Source organism: Morchella sextelata (assembly GCF_020137385.1).
Source record: "Morchella sextelata strain SCLS chromosome Unknown scls_1, whole genome shotgun sequence".
Lineage (NCBI taxonomy): Eukaryota > Fungi > Ascomycota > Pezizomycetes > Pezizales > Morchellaceae > Morchella > Morchella sextelata.
Genome location: NW_025408616.1, coordinates 1,422,647 through 1,437,149, shown reverse-complemented (window position 1 = coordinate 1,437,149; position 14,503 = coordinate 1,422,647). Strand labels below are relative to the sequence as shown.

Sequence of the window (14,503 nt, the reverse complement as noted above, 5' to 3'; positions counted from 1 at the left end):
CTAACATCTTAAAAATATAAAACATTCATCATGTTGTAGCAAGAATAACAATGTGAAACACGGCAAGACAAACGAAGCAAAAAATCTAGGTTTTCAACATACCCAATTGAACTCCGAAAAAACCTGCTATTTGCCCTACTTGTCGATCAATACAGCCTACTTGCTATGTCGAGGAAGCAAGTATGTTTTCCTAAACTTGATAATAGACCGGCGGTTGCGTGCGTGCTTGTGACGGAGAGGGAGGAGAAAAGTCGCCCAACCACAAATACAACCAGATGACCTCAACCGGAAATTGTTCTCGAGCTAGGGATCGGGGGGATCAGAAGTATAAAGACAACGAGCAGACTGAAACCCAGACTTGGCTAGTAAAGACGGGAGTAAAGTCACGGTTGTAAAAGGGTTCTCTCTCGCTGCCATCTTCCCCTCTCTGAGTGTTTGTAATTTCTTCGCTCCTAGGTGGAGTAAGAAATAGGGCACTGCGCGCCGGGCAACACGCAAAAAAAAAAAATTTGTGAAAAATTCCGTAGTGCAAAACTCTTATCCACTAGCGCGCCAAGATCATCTAGGATTGATGATTGCCCCCCACCTTTCCCCCATAAACCAACCCCCCCACTCAAAAACGCGAGCAAGCGAAACATCTGGAACAATGAACCAGAAAAATTTAAATTTAATTTTTGCATGTAATAATATCCAAGAATGATTTATAATACAGCATAACAGTTAACTAAAAACATAACGTTTCACGTTCTGTGTAAAACTACATGTACACCAAAAAATAAATTCTTTAAACCTACATTCCTACATGTACATGTATGTTTGTATACATGTATCTACTGTACGTAAGCACTTATTAGTGTTGGCCCGTCCGAAGGATTTTCTTACTTCCTTGCCTTCCCACGTCCCTTGGTTGAGGCTCCACTGCTGGCTTTTGATTTTGCTGCAGGTTTGCTTCTGGTCGTTTTGGGCTTCTCATCCCCAGAAGTTCCCCCCCTTCCCTTTCCCGTTACCTTCTTCGGGACCTTGACATATTTGTCTTTGCTTATATCCATTGAGTCGTCTTCGGCCTTTTTTGCTTCTGCATCTTCTTCACCAATGGCACCTTCATCCTCGCTTTCTACAATTGCGTCCTCAATGTCAGGGACTTCCTTTTTCACAGCCTTAGGTGCAGAGTCACTGGTGGCTTTCATGAACGGCATGGGGTGAGACATCTGGTTGTATCTGTATATACGTTAGTATAAAGCTTTACATTATTTTGTGATCGAGGGATCATACAGTCTAGTAAATGAAGTTTTCGTTTGAGAGGATATGTTTAAACTGCTATCAGCCATGGGGCCAACGCCAAGCTCTACGATAGCATCCCAATCCTCCTTTGTTAAGAAGTAATCATCCATGAGTTGAATGATATCTGGAATGGCATCTTTGCCTCCAGACTCAAGGCGTCTAACAATCAAGTTGTGCAAGGTTGGTATGTAATTTTGTCGGACTTCATGACGATCTCCAGACGCACGCAGCCGAATATGCGATTGAATTTCTTTAACATAACGTCCCAGTTTGCCTAGAAGTTGTGGAATTTAGCTAATAGCATCCAAGTATTACTTGCCAAGCAGACTTACCTTGCTTGGAGTTCATTCCCAACCACTGTGTGAAGGAATGTTGAGAGCCACCGTACCCGCCATACATATATGAGGATGGTTTCACAGTCGAAAACATGCCATGAACCGGCATTAGGCTCCATTGCTGCTGTGGCCCATGAATAAGTGCGTCAACCAAATCACCATCCGAGATACTTTCAGCAGCATTATCCGCCAATTCCAGTAATTTCAAGCCTCTCTCTCTTCCCCTAAAATTACCAGCCCTTGCAGGATTGGTTTTGAGGTAATTCTCTTGAACCATGAGATACGAAAACTCGTGGTCGTTGAAATAAAGCTCTATTTTGTCATTGAGCGTCTTTTTACTGTTAGGGTTGAACATTTCGGTGCCTAAAAGTTTCTGCGCAATATCCCAAGGTTTGAGGACTACATGTTTTTCCCATGATTTAGCTCTACTTAATGTCAGTTATCACAAGATCATCACTGTCGTCGTCCTCATCGTACAGCGGTATAAGGCGAGGTTTCTTACAAATCTTTACTTTCCTCAAAACTCATACTTGATTGAGTTGTGCTGTATGTAGACAACATATTAATGATTTGCCGAATATCCGAGTGTGTTCCCTCAACAAGCTGGTCAATGACATTTCCAGGAAGCTTGATTCCTTCGCGATAAGCAATAGACATAATTCTAGAGCGGACTTCGTTGACATTTGGACGCCTAAACGGCATATCAAATGTTACATTATTGAAAGGTTTCATTTTTTGCAGTTTTCGTTCGTTGCAAATGCAAATTATGGGAATCTAGGGTAATTAGATATTGGGACTTTTGATATGACCAAGATCGAGGACATACCTGAGTTTTTCTGCATAGACCTGCAAGTTGGCCTACACCGCCGCGGTCACCGGCGGACATACCGTCCACCTCGTCCATTATCAGAACAAGCTTCTGCTTAGAGGCATCGACTTTCTGTTTGTCTCCGGCAAAGTAGCCCATGAGCGACCTATTATCAAGAACCTCACGAAAAGTTTCCTACTTTGATGTCAATTGTGATTCATCATTAATATAGAAAAGTCATTCATACCTCCATTAACTTTTTGCTTCGAGTATCACTGGCATTGGTTTCAACGACATCATAACCCTCCAACCTGGCAACTAAATGCGCAGCACTAGTCTTCCCGATACCTGGAGGACCATGAATCATGGCCACCCGAAAAACCCCGCTTCCATCTTCTCCTCTCTTTTTAAAATCAGACTTCAAGTTTTTTGGCCAGTTTCTGAGCCACTTTTGTAACTTTTCCACCTGCCCTTTATTGCCACAAATTTGATTTATTTGTGTAGGGGCATATTTAACCGTCCAAAGCTGATCAGCCTCCTTTAGAACCGCCTCTTTACTCTTTGACTTGGTCACTTTATCCATTTCTTTTGCCATTTCGCGAATTTTGGTTTCTTCAATTGCTTTTTTGGCTTCGTTTGCCTTTGCGGCTGCGTGGTCGCCACCGTTTGCAGGAAGTGTACGAATCAAGTGGAATAAACCCTCCTCTCCAATTGTTTTTAAACCATGTTGTCGGATAGTATCTAGCTTTTTTGGACCAGCATCGTCACCTAGGACTACGTAAGACGTCTTTTTAGACGGTGCTCCGGTAACTTTACTATTCGTGCGTTAGGTCATGGGTGGGGGAAATGTATGGGAGCATTACATACCCTCCATATTTCTTGACAAGTTGCTGGCCATCCTCCCTTGATAAGCTTCCTAGAACGCCTGTGAATACAAATGTTAAGCCAGTCAAACAATTCTCTTCACCCTCTGGCATTTCCACAGTTCCTTGTGCCCCTGGGCCAGCCCTTTGTTTGAAGTCCCTAAAGTTAAACTTCTTTTCTTCCCCCGAACGCGGTGGAGGCGAAGGTGCTCTAACGGTGGGGACACTATCAAGTATTTTTCTGACTTCTTCGTCCTCGATGTGTTCTTCCTTCTTCTTCTTGGGAGCGGGAGCCCGTGTCTTCTTAGCAACTGGTTTTTTAGCCTTTGACTTTAACTTTTCATCCTCTTCCTCAACCTCCTCCTCTTCTTCCTCGTCCTCGGAGGGTAAAGATCTTTTTTTCGTCCTGGTTGTAGGTTTTCTCCTTGGCTTCATTACAACTTCTTCATCTTCATCATCAGAAGGCAATTTTTTCCGCTTGCTACTTGAGGCGGCGGGTTTCCTCTTTGATTTTGTTGCTTCCGCTTTTTCGTCCTCCTTCTCTTCATCGTTTTGCTCTGCGTCGGGAACGAAATCTTCCATCTCCTCGTCCCGCTTTTCTTCTTGGTAGTCGTCCTCATGCTTTTTGAACTGGTCGGCAAAAATTCCAAGATCGATATCGTCGTCATCGTCAATGTAATTTTCTTCCTCTGGGTTTACCTCCGGCTTCACTTTTTTCGGCCTGACTGGGGCAGTCCGTACAATTTTGTTTTTGCCGTTACTCTTGAAATAGTCAGAGGTAGTTGTGGGTTCTAATTTCTCTTCTTTCTTCGCAGATTTTGCTGTTGTTTTGGGCAATGCTATTTTCGGAGTTGATTTCTTTAGAGGTTCTTCATCGTCATCATCAGAATCTGGTAATCAATCAAGACTGGTTAGATCGAGCCTGTAAAATTGAATATGTCTAAACCGTACCGACGACCCTCCGCTTTCGAGCTGCAGCTTTCTTCTAGAAAAAATCGTACTGTAAGTGCCTTGAAAACAGTTTTGATTCAATCCCGGGGGTGAGAGCTACCTTAGCAGGGGTAGATGTGTATTTGGCTTTATCATTGAGTGAAGTTTGGCTGCCTCCTTTGGGAGCAAAGAAGCTTCTGATATCGGGCATCTTTATTTTTTTCCTGTACCTTTTTTTTAGTAGGCTTGGATGGCGCGTTCTTTAAATTGTTGAAGCTTGAGCAATTGGAGGCAAATAATAAACAGACGCGTTGAGAGGTGACGCGCTCAACTTTTCTTGTGGGAGCTAGACAATTTTCTGCTTTGGGTTAGACCAGATAAGTGCAGTTACCCTGTCCTTCCGTTTCACGTTCTCCCAGAAGAAAAATATCTAGTTAGCGAACCACTTTCATTATCGACATAATCATGAGCAAAAGACCTCCCCAAAATAACTCTCACGAAATGGATAATTCCAGGAAAAGAAAACGGCCGAATACCATCACTAGCGCAGGACCTTCCGTTGATATTACTACAGCTAAGCAATTGGAAAGTTTACTAGGGGACCTTTCAAGCCAGGAGGGTTTGGAAAAGGGTAAGATGAATCAACTAATTGATTTGGGATATTTGATTGACACGCAAAAGATTAACACATAAAAATAGGCACTCATCAGTTTTATTCATTTCTTATACAATGCTCCAGAATACATAATTGCTCTGAGGAAACCTTGCAACAAAATTTGAAAATTTTAAAGCAATGGTTGGAGACCCAAAGCAAGAATGCCGGTGACAGTGAAGAGGGGGAAGGTCAAGCAAACGCATTTAGAAGCATTCTTCAAGTTTGTAGTTTTGCTGCTCAGGTATTTACAAACTGCTCCTGGCCATTTCTTCAAGGCATATCTAAACAAAACTTCACCTCAGAAACCCTACCATACAGTAATGATGTCGGTCATGTCATCTCTGACTAGTCTTGTGCGCACGTGCTCGCAAAACGATGAGCTAAAGCCATACGGGACAGTATTATGCAAAGCCATTCTTCAGCCAACCTACTTGAAAATTGTGTATCAAAATTTGAGGTCTAATCACGACCGTATCTCCACACCAACATTAAAGTTACTCACTGAAATCAATAAATTTGATTTTGGAAGTATTTGTGGATTGCTGCATTCAGCATTTGATTTTACAACCAAAGATATCACTAAAAACTTTGGAATACGAGGAGGGAAGGAGGAGGTCATGGCAGCCACGGAAGAGACCAAAAAACCTTCGGTAAGAACATCATTTGTGAGGTTCCTTCTTTCATTTTTCCAACATGGAAGCTCCTCTGTGAAAAATGAGGTGCTCCAACAACGAATATGGATTACAACACTATTCAAAAATCTCAAATACGATGCACCTTTTGTTGTGCACGAGGTCTTGGAAGCCATTGGCAAGAGGATATTGGAAGATCGTGGTATTCCTCGAGCAACCAAAACAAGCATTTTCCATGAGGGGACACTTACCTCTATTCTCGCTCTATATGATCGCACTGATGTCGTGAATCTTGAAAGAGCGGGCAAGACTGAGGAAAAAGCAGTCAAGGAACTATCACATGAATTTCTGATGAAAACATGTACCACACCCGGCAATGGTGTTTGTTTCCCGGATTCTGGATGGTATCCGTTAAAGCGTAGCGAAAACGATGAAAAACGCGCCGGTCCGCTCAGTGTACACAATCGTACCCTCGCATCGTTTATCATAAAAGTCCGTCCATATTTCGACATCCTACAACAAGATCTTTTGTTAGAAATTTTCAAAGCCTGCCCGGAACTGGTTGCGAGTTACTTTCAGAGTAATCCTCCCTTTAGCTTTGACCCAAAACTTACATCCACATGGATCGGATATTGCGCCTTCCTCACATCTATTGTGCAACTACCTACGCCAAAAAACTTTGGTATGAGCGAGTTATCTGCTGTTCCTCCACCGGTCAATATTGCCATTGAGAACGTAGTTCCAAAACCGCTCAACAAGGCCACGTTGACAAAATGCTTACAAGAAAACTCTCTTATTAAATTTTTTGTCACTCGTCTTCTCATATTTTCGTTTCAAAAACTCCGAGCTGTACTTGGTGCGATTGATGATGCGTCAAAGTCAATGGTTGACCCTTCCTCAAATTGGATCCGAGTTCGATCTGAGCTTATTGAAGAGTTTTGTAAGCGGGTACCAGATATGTCCTTCCTGGTGGGCCTAGTCCACTCTTCTTTCAAAGGCAAGAACCAAATCCAAGGAAAATTGCAAAAGGAGGCTTCCAGCAGATTACTCGCGGATTATTTTGAATTGTTACCAGAGGTTGCCACGGCCGGAAATTTTGATATCTCCACTGCTCTGGGAAACTTTTTTGCGAACAAAGATAATGTGGAGGACAGAGGATTTAGGGTCCTAGAGATGGGGCATTTATTAAGAGTTGCAGAGGATGCCTCTGACATCAAGTGGTGGAATAAAGGTTCGTTTGAAAATTTCACCTGGAACGGGTTTGGTTCTAATCAAGCATTAGGCTCAATGCAGTTTTCGCCTTTCGTTTCAATCCTCAACATATGTTGCGGCCCTGCGTCAAAAATGCCTTTAAAACAGATCAGGAAACTTCTCCGCTCTTTTATCACCCCAAGCAATTTATTTCAGAGCGACACGATAGTATCACCGCTCGAGATCCTGCTGGAAAGCCTCTCCTACATACAAGATCCACTGGCCCTCAACTTCGTCCTCTTATTTATCGATCAATGCGCAATACGTTGTATACGTACTCCCTTCAAATACACCGATGACTACGCCGAGCTCGCTCTGGAAACCATGAGATCGAAACCACTGACGGAGAAATTTCCCGCCGTAAGCCCTCTAACTATGACACTAGTGGAGCAATGGAAATTCTTCATGAAGTCGGACTCAATTCCTACCGTAAAAGACACCGCTTCAATCTGGCTTGTAAGATTTCTTGAGTCGAGTGTGATATTAGGAGAGAATAAATATGTTCTCGCTGTATTGTGCGGACGTCTCGCTACAACTTGCGAAGAGACGGGTCATTTGCATGGTAAGGCAGTATTTACAGCGCTAAAGCTTCAGCTGGAAAACGAAAAGTATTTGGAGCTCGAGCGTGGGTCCCCAAACCATATCGCACCCGCTTCTCTTAATTATTCCTTATCGACTAGAAGGTTATTCAGAGACCTGTGTCATTTCAATATTGCCAACATCGAGCGAGTAACAAAGTCTATTGAAGAAAGCGAAATTGATGTATCGCTTCTGGATGTTGCAGTCGCTCAAAAGGCCATTATCTATGTTCTAGGATCTCAGAAGATAAGCTCTAATGATTCTTGCTCGGCATTGTCCAAGTTAATGGATCTTATGGAAGCAATTCTAGTACGCCTAAAGGAAGGAGAGGATACTGCAATCTGGAACGATGCCAAGAAAATGCTTGCCACTAACGAAGACTGGGTGAAATTATTCTTGGGACTACCTACAGAGCCAAGTGAAACCTCAACAAAATTACGAGATTTTGCAAGATACGCATACTTCTCAGAAAGTAAGTTAACATAATTAATCTAAATATACTCAGTAAATACTGACCTTTCTTCTCCAAGGATATTTAAATCTCCTTGGGGCCAGTTTTGATAGTTACGAGCCAATATTAAAAGTCATCTGCGTTCAAGCACAATCTTCCATCGAAAGCCTGGGTCGTTATCTTGAGGACAACCCGGATGACCACTTTACAGAGGTATTTTGACGCAAGAGTCCTAATCTACGATATGATGTTAATTTCTTGCTAGATTCTTTCTACGTACAAGTGTGTAATCACACAACTTTTTTCTTATGAGCACATGTTGGATTTCATCAAAACTTTTATTCTCGTTGAAAGTGAACCAAGTGAGCTTAAGTTTGAGATTCTAGCATTATTATTACAACAATTATCTTCAAGGGGGCAATACCTACCCCTTAAAGATTTGGAAACTCTTTTGGCGACAGGTGATGCACCCAAAACTTTTTATGATGCTCTTGCTGGATATATACTCTCTGTGCCGAAGGAAGAGATTGAAGATCTTGATACCGAGCATTACCATATGGATTTTGAGGCCGAATTGCACGAATGGATGGTCTCACTTGATTGTGCCTTGATAAGGCAGGTCAAGTCTGTGCGCGAAACAGCCCTATATACCTTAGACACGAATTTACGCAACGGAAAAAATATTCCACATCTGGAAAGGCATTTCTCGACATTTCTAGCAAGTTTTGCGGTACCTAGGGAAGACGCTGCTGGATTTGAATGGGAGAAATCAGCAGGCTCAGAGATTAAGCAAAAGATGGAGAGACTTTTCTCTGAGATCCAAGACAAGATGTTTGAAAATCCTCCTGATGCATCTCAAACTGAGGCTTTCCTGATGGCGGCATCGCTGTTGAACTCGATGGACAAAAACCGCCTTCTTAAATTTATCACAACTGATAACCGAAGAAGCACTTTGACGGCGAATACAGCCGCACTGCTCAACGTTTTGATTCGGGGTATGAATTCAGGGGAGGCAGAGTCTGTTGAACTACGTAACTGGCTGTTAATGGTGTTTGATCACCTTACAAGGCGCTTTGCTGAGGACAAAACGCTCTCCGATAAGATTTTGGACTTCACCAAGCAACTAGGTATGTTCTCCTTCCAGATATTTCACTAGGAAAAATTCTAATGTTATCAGGGCTGTTGCTCAATCTTGGAACGATCAACCTCAATTCATCTGTACCACGACCAACACTGAACGCCGTTCTTGAAGTCAGTTTGGAAAAACATATCCATATACCGGAGGTAGTTTATTTCGCCGCCGTGATAGTTTCTCAGTTGCCGGCAAATGTAAGATACTGGTTTCTTCCTAATACACTAATAAATACTAACACTTCAATTTCGAAGGCTCTTGAGGTTGCAAAACTACTACAGATTGTTCTTGGCCATGCTCAAAATCCTCTCCTTCTACGAGATAACTACTTCGATACCCAGGAAATCTCATACCACACGGCGTTTCTTATCTACAGACTGTTTTCCATGGCCAGTTCTAGACAATCTAACGTCACTACTTTAGATGGGGTTCTGTCTCTTTATCGAGGTTCAAATAATATTATCGATGCCGCCTTATACATGATCATCAGCGATATCGAAGCGCATCTGGCGCGCAGTATTGGGGACCGAATCGCCTCCTGGATAGTTGTGGAGAGTTCAGATATACCTTTGGTTTCACGAGTACGAGGACGTCTTACAGTCACAATTGATTCAAAAACACTGGCAAGGAGCGTCTTTCAATCTTCACCCAATCGACCAATAATTCCGAAGGAAAAATTGGAACAGCTAGAATCCTTCATGACCATATCAAAAAATGAGGATCAACATTTCTCCAAGACTTATGACCTTGGGTTTATTCTACCCGCTCTCACATTTTGTCTCCATTCAGAACAACAAGTTGTCGAGATCACAACTGTCATCGAAAGACACTGCTTGGGGTTCGCCATAACAGGTCTTTGCTCCGACCGCAGCCATGTGCGTGATATGGCGATTGGATTCATTGTAACTTCAATCTCAAAGTTAGAGGTAATAATTCCCTCCGCTCCTTCCAAATAAATAACTAGATCTAACCTCACTAGAAATCGTCACATCGCGAAAAACACCAAATTCTTGAATTGCTCTGTACACTAGTCGCCTCAATCAGCGATAAAGCGAAAAAAGATGGCGAACAAGGCTTGAAGTACCCGATTCCAACCGTCCTTGGCGTCTTTTTCGCCCAGTGTGTTCAAATTGTTGTAAACCCTGGGCATTTCCTCTATGAGAAAATTATGACATTGCTTCTTCAACAAGGACCAATTATGGATCTTTACGATCTGCCCTACATCCTACAAGTCGCGAGCCCAGAAAGGGGCGATGACTACTATAAAGAGATCTCGTGGGTCCTGGGGGTACTGGTCGCAGGGTTAAAAACAACTCAAGTATAAACCTAAATCCACCATTTCTATATCGACAATACTAACCAGAACACAGGACCTAGCGATCTACCACAACCGCAAGATTTTTGGTGGCTGTCTCAATGCTTATGTTGCACCCCACTGCAGCGACAGAGCCAAAGAGAGGATCCTTGAACTCCTCTGGAACACCGCCGCCGTTGAAGGGGGTGCAACCACACTCATTACTCGTAACGCCATCATGTCCTTCATCGAGACCCAGGCATGCAGTGCCGAAAAGGATGATTTGGTTCTGTTTAAGAGACTTTCTGCTAGACTCTATGAGGCATCGTCGAAGGGGCATGTAAAGGAATGGGCAAAGGGTAATCTGGAGGCTCATCTGGAGGATATCTTCGTAAAATAGGTAGGGGGATACACAGAAATTAGTGATACCATGTGAAGCGAGAAATCTGTTACTATCGGCTCTGAGATTTGGGTAGTAATTTAGGGCTTGTGGGATTGGTGTTTTCTTTTTTTCATTTTCATGGCATTTCAATCATTGCCATGTGTTAGGATCATATTATATCACTCGAATCTCAATCATAACCAAAAAAAAAGCCATACTTATCGTTCAAGTATCAATGATACTTGCTTTATCACCCTTCGTGCTAGTGATAGGATAGTAGGTGCACTCAACCATTGGCTCTACGACATTATCAAATAAAAATCTCACACATAAACCAAATCTCGGGTGGAGTCATGATTGCACTTTCAATGACTCCTTCTGAGTCCTTCACAACGTTTGAGTCATAACACTCAACCACGAGCTTGTGTAACCCACATTAGCTTATCACGGATGGCTTACCACGTGACATGAGTCACCACGCGTCGGCCACACGGTCCCCCGCAACGCGTCTTCATTTAACGCGTCTTCCCCATGCGTGTTCCCAGGTGTCTCCCCAGGCTGCCACACTGCACCTCCGAGAGAGCTGTATATTCCCCCAGAACATCACTACTTCTTTCCCGCAAAATGTCTTCCACGCCCAGAAAACGAAAGGCCGAAGCGAGTAGCAGCACCAATGCCACCAGCACAAAGAAGAAAACTACATCTACCGCTACGGCTGCGACGGTATCCAACTTCTTCAAACCGGCATCCCAAAAGGAGCCGGAGCCAACGGCGTGGAGACTGGTCTCAAAGTCGCTGTTGGTCGGAAAGTATCAACCCAAGGGGACAGTCGGGATTGATGTAGCCGCGGCGGGGAAAGTCAAGATTGCTGGATTCGATCTGGTGAGTCAATGCCGTATCTTCTGTAGTAGATACATGTATCCGGCAGTACCGGAAAGCTAACTGGCAGCGATTAAACAGGACTCTACCCTCATCTCCACACTTTCGGGAAACAAGTTCGCCAAAGACGCTACGGACTGGAAATGGTGGGATCCGTCTGTGCCGACCCGGCTTAAATCGCTGCAAGCCGAAGGCTACCAGCTCGTCATCTTCACGAACCAGAACGGCATTCCCGACCCGGCCAAAGAGTCGGTACGCCTAACGACGTTCAAGACGAAGCTCGCGGCAATCTTTAAGACGTTGGATATACCAGGTATGTTGGTGTATGCAGCGACGGCGAATGATCAGTTTCGGAAGCCGAGGCCGGGAATGTGGGAGGAGCTCTTAGACGATCTGGACTGCGATGGGGCAGTACCGGAGAGGGCTGTTGAGTTGAAGAAAAGCTATCTAGTTGGTGATGCGGCGGGGAGAGAGGGCGACTTCTCAGATACGGATCGGTATGTGTGCCTACTTGTCCCTACAATTAAATGTCGACATACTTAACCGGCGCAGGAACTGGGCAATTAATCTCAAAATCGGGTTTCACACGCCTGAGGAATACTTTCTTTCACAAGCTCCAAAACCTATGTCCCACAGGTTTGACCCAGCACTCTACACAGCCCCTTCCACCGGTAGTAGCAGTATCGAATCTTCGTTCACCCCCAACCCCCAGTCTCAAGAGGTCGTTCTTTTATGTGGCTCTCCCGGCAGCGGCAAGTCCACGTTCTACCGGCGCCATCTCCTTCCCCACGGCTATGCGCACATCAACCAAGATACCCTCAAGACCAAGCCGCGCTGCCTTAAGACCGCGCGTGAGCACCTCTCTGCAGGCAAGAGCATTGCCATTGACAACACTAATGCTGATAGTGCCACGCGCAAGCTGTGGATTGAGCTGGCAGGCGAGTTCAGTGCGCCGATCAGGTGCGTGTACTTCATAGCAGACGAGGCACTGTGTATGCATAACGCTGCTGTGAGGGCGTTTGGTGGGGCTTTGGTGAACCCGGAGGGGAGGGAAATGTTGCCGAGGATAGCGTTTGCCGGGTTTAAAGGAAGGTTTGTAGAGCCGAAGGTGGAAGAAGGTTTTGCGGAAGTTTCTAGAGTGGCGTTTAGGTGGGAGGGTGGGGAGGAGGAGAGGGGTGTCTGGAGTAGGTTTTGGACTTAGAGCCTTCTACTTCCTCCTGTCTTTCTTTTTGTTTTAGAAGCTTTTCTAGTTTTTTTTTTTTTTTTTTTTTAGTTTTTTTTGTGCATAGTTAATGCGGATACCACTGTTTCTGTTATGCCACTCTTACTTTCTTGTATGATTTTGAAGTGGCACGTGTTATGTGTCCATCTGACAGCAATTAGTATAAAACACCTACAGTAAAGGCCCATCAACGCAAAAACTAAAAAGGAAGAAGAGAGAAGGAAACAGCCAGAGTCACATCTCCCTCTATTGGCCCAGTTCAAGGCGAAATAAGATGTCCGGTTGTTGCCATAGCTGAGGGGGGCGGCACAGTTACAGTTAGCAAGTTGACCTGAATTGCCGGGGCTTGGCCTGTCCAGTGGGGGAAATTCTGTTCCGCAAATTGCAGTTCGTTGAAGAAGTGCGCACATTCATACACAGGAGGTTGGTGGGTCATGGTGCACTTCCTCGTGGCCGATTTTCATGGAAGGGTTAGGTTTTCCTAGCTCGTCTTACCCTCACCCCCTTAAGTACATGTATTACTTCCGGGCCACTGAAAATTGTGTGGGCGAGTGTGGTCTAGGACTAGACGCCTCGTCATCGGAGGACACCGAGTGGGTTGAGTCCCCATGACCATCAGTAGGTCATGGGTTCAATCCCGGGGTGGGAGTCTATACTGAGGTGTATGTGTAATAAATGGCACCAAACCCCCTGAAAAGCATGCCCTCAGCAAGACTTTTTGTTCCTTTTGTTTCAAAATTTATTGCCATTTTTCTGGAACTGATTGTGTCCTCCTAAGATCTCCTGGTGGATTGGGTACCTATAATCTCGATCGATCTCTCTGGCTCCATAAGGGTAGCTTGGGCCCTGTTAGCTTCTTGCTTGACACTTGCTCATTACATGTACATGTAGTTACATGTAATCTCATCCTTACTTCCAGTGAGCTTGTCTTTAAACTCCATTCAATTAATGATCAGGCAGGGCGTAGGGTAAGGTTTTAGCAGTATCAGTACGGCATTGTTAAAGACAGCGGTAGTAATTTCATCCACATTTCTGTCACTGTAGATAGATGGCCCATGGCCAGCGCGTTCAGCTTACTATAATCATTGCCAGTTCCTGAAACGGTTAAGCTTAATTCAAGAGCGAGTGATAAATATATGTAGTGATTTGCAAACCAAGTATCCACCAAAGGTGTAGCTTAGAATGTAACTTTGGATAAGAACAAAAATGAACTAGTCTTTGGAGGGATTAATCCCGGGCCGGCCATGGTTATTGTCCATGTATGTGTATAACAATCTTATTCTCGTGCCGACTATTTTACAGAAATGAGATGAAGGACAAGATCCTGTTAGGCCTGAGCTAGGCTTGCTAACATAGGCCGATGAATACTTACATGTATGTAGATATATGGGAGCACACGTTAAAATATAGTGGTTGATAAACCTTAGCTCATCAGAAATACCGAGTGATATTTTGTGAGCCATCACGTGAAGAGGCTCTACCTTATCCGGAGAGGCATGGGAGTTTAGAAACACACTCGAAAGTGCTGTGGGAGGAGGTATTCCCTAGATCGAAGCAAAATCCTTCGAATCAGGCATAAAATTGGTTTTAATAGTGAAATTGTTATAGTATCTCAGTATTCCACTTTTTTTATGAGATTTTCAACTGATACACGTCCTTGGCGCGCTAGTCCATCTCCATCCTTATCTAAAGTGGAAACAACGCTCGACGCGTTGCCGCCGCGGGTCCGAGTATTGTCTGCAATCCGCGACACCTCCTCATATTATACGCAACTTTGCTTTTCCTCGGGCCCCTGGGTGTATTTATTCT

General features: G+C 44.1%; 3 protein-coding genes across 3 annotated transcripts; 2 read left to right on the top strand and 1 right to left on the bottom strand.

Moving 5' to 3' along the window:
• Positions 1–878: 878 nt before the first annotated feature.
• H6S33_000365 (uncharacterized protein) lies at positions 879–4,428 on the bottom strand (the record flags this gene model as incomplete). Its single annotated transcript, XM_044831734.1, has 9 exons — positions 879–1,218; positions 1,273–1,555; positions 1,614–2,041; positions 2,119–2,390; positions 2,443–2,619; positions 2,672–3,239; positions 3,292–4,177; positions 4,239–4,272; positions 4,339–4,428. The coding sequence occupies 9 exons, from the start codon at positions 4,426–4,428 to the stop codon at positions 879–881; spliced, it is 3,078 nt and encodes a 1,025-aa protein (XP_044699924.1).
• Positions 4,429–5,033: 605 nt separating this feature from the next.
• Positions 5,034–10,611, top strand: H6S33_000364 (uncharacterized protein; the record flags this gene model as incomplete). The annotated part of the gene is made up of 8 exons (XM_044831733.1): positions 5,034–6,735; positions 6,787–7,806; positions 7,865–7,998; positions 8,051–8,912; positions 8,963–9,114; positions 9,172–9,843; positions 9,897–10,235; positions 10,288–10,611. The coding sequence occupies 8 exons, from the start codon at positions 5,034–5,036 to the stop codon at positions 10,609–10,611; spliced, it is 5,205 nt and encodes a 1,734-aa protein (XP_044699923.1).
• A 606-nt stretch (positions 10,612–11,217) lies between these two features.
• Positions 11,218–12,673, top strand: H6S33_000363 (uncharacterized protein; the record flags this gene model as incomplete). Its single annotated transcript, XM_044831732.1, has 5 exons — positions 11,218–11,475; positions 11,554–11,969; positions 12,025–12,323; positions 12,379–12,393; positions 12,450–12,673. 5 exons carry the CDS (start codon positions 11,218–11,220, stop codon positions 12,671–12,673), a joined length of 1,212 nt encoding a protein of 403 aa, XP_044699922.1.
• Between the last annotated feature and the right edge of the window lie 1,830 nt (positions 12,674–14,503).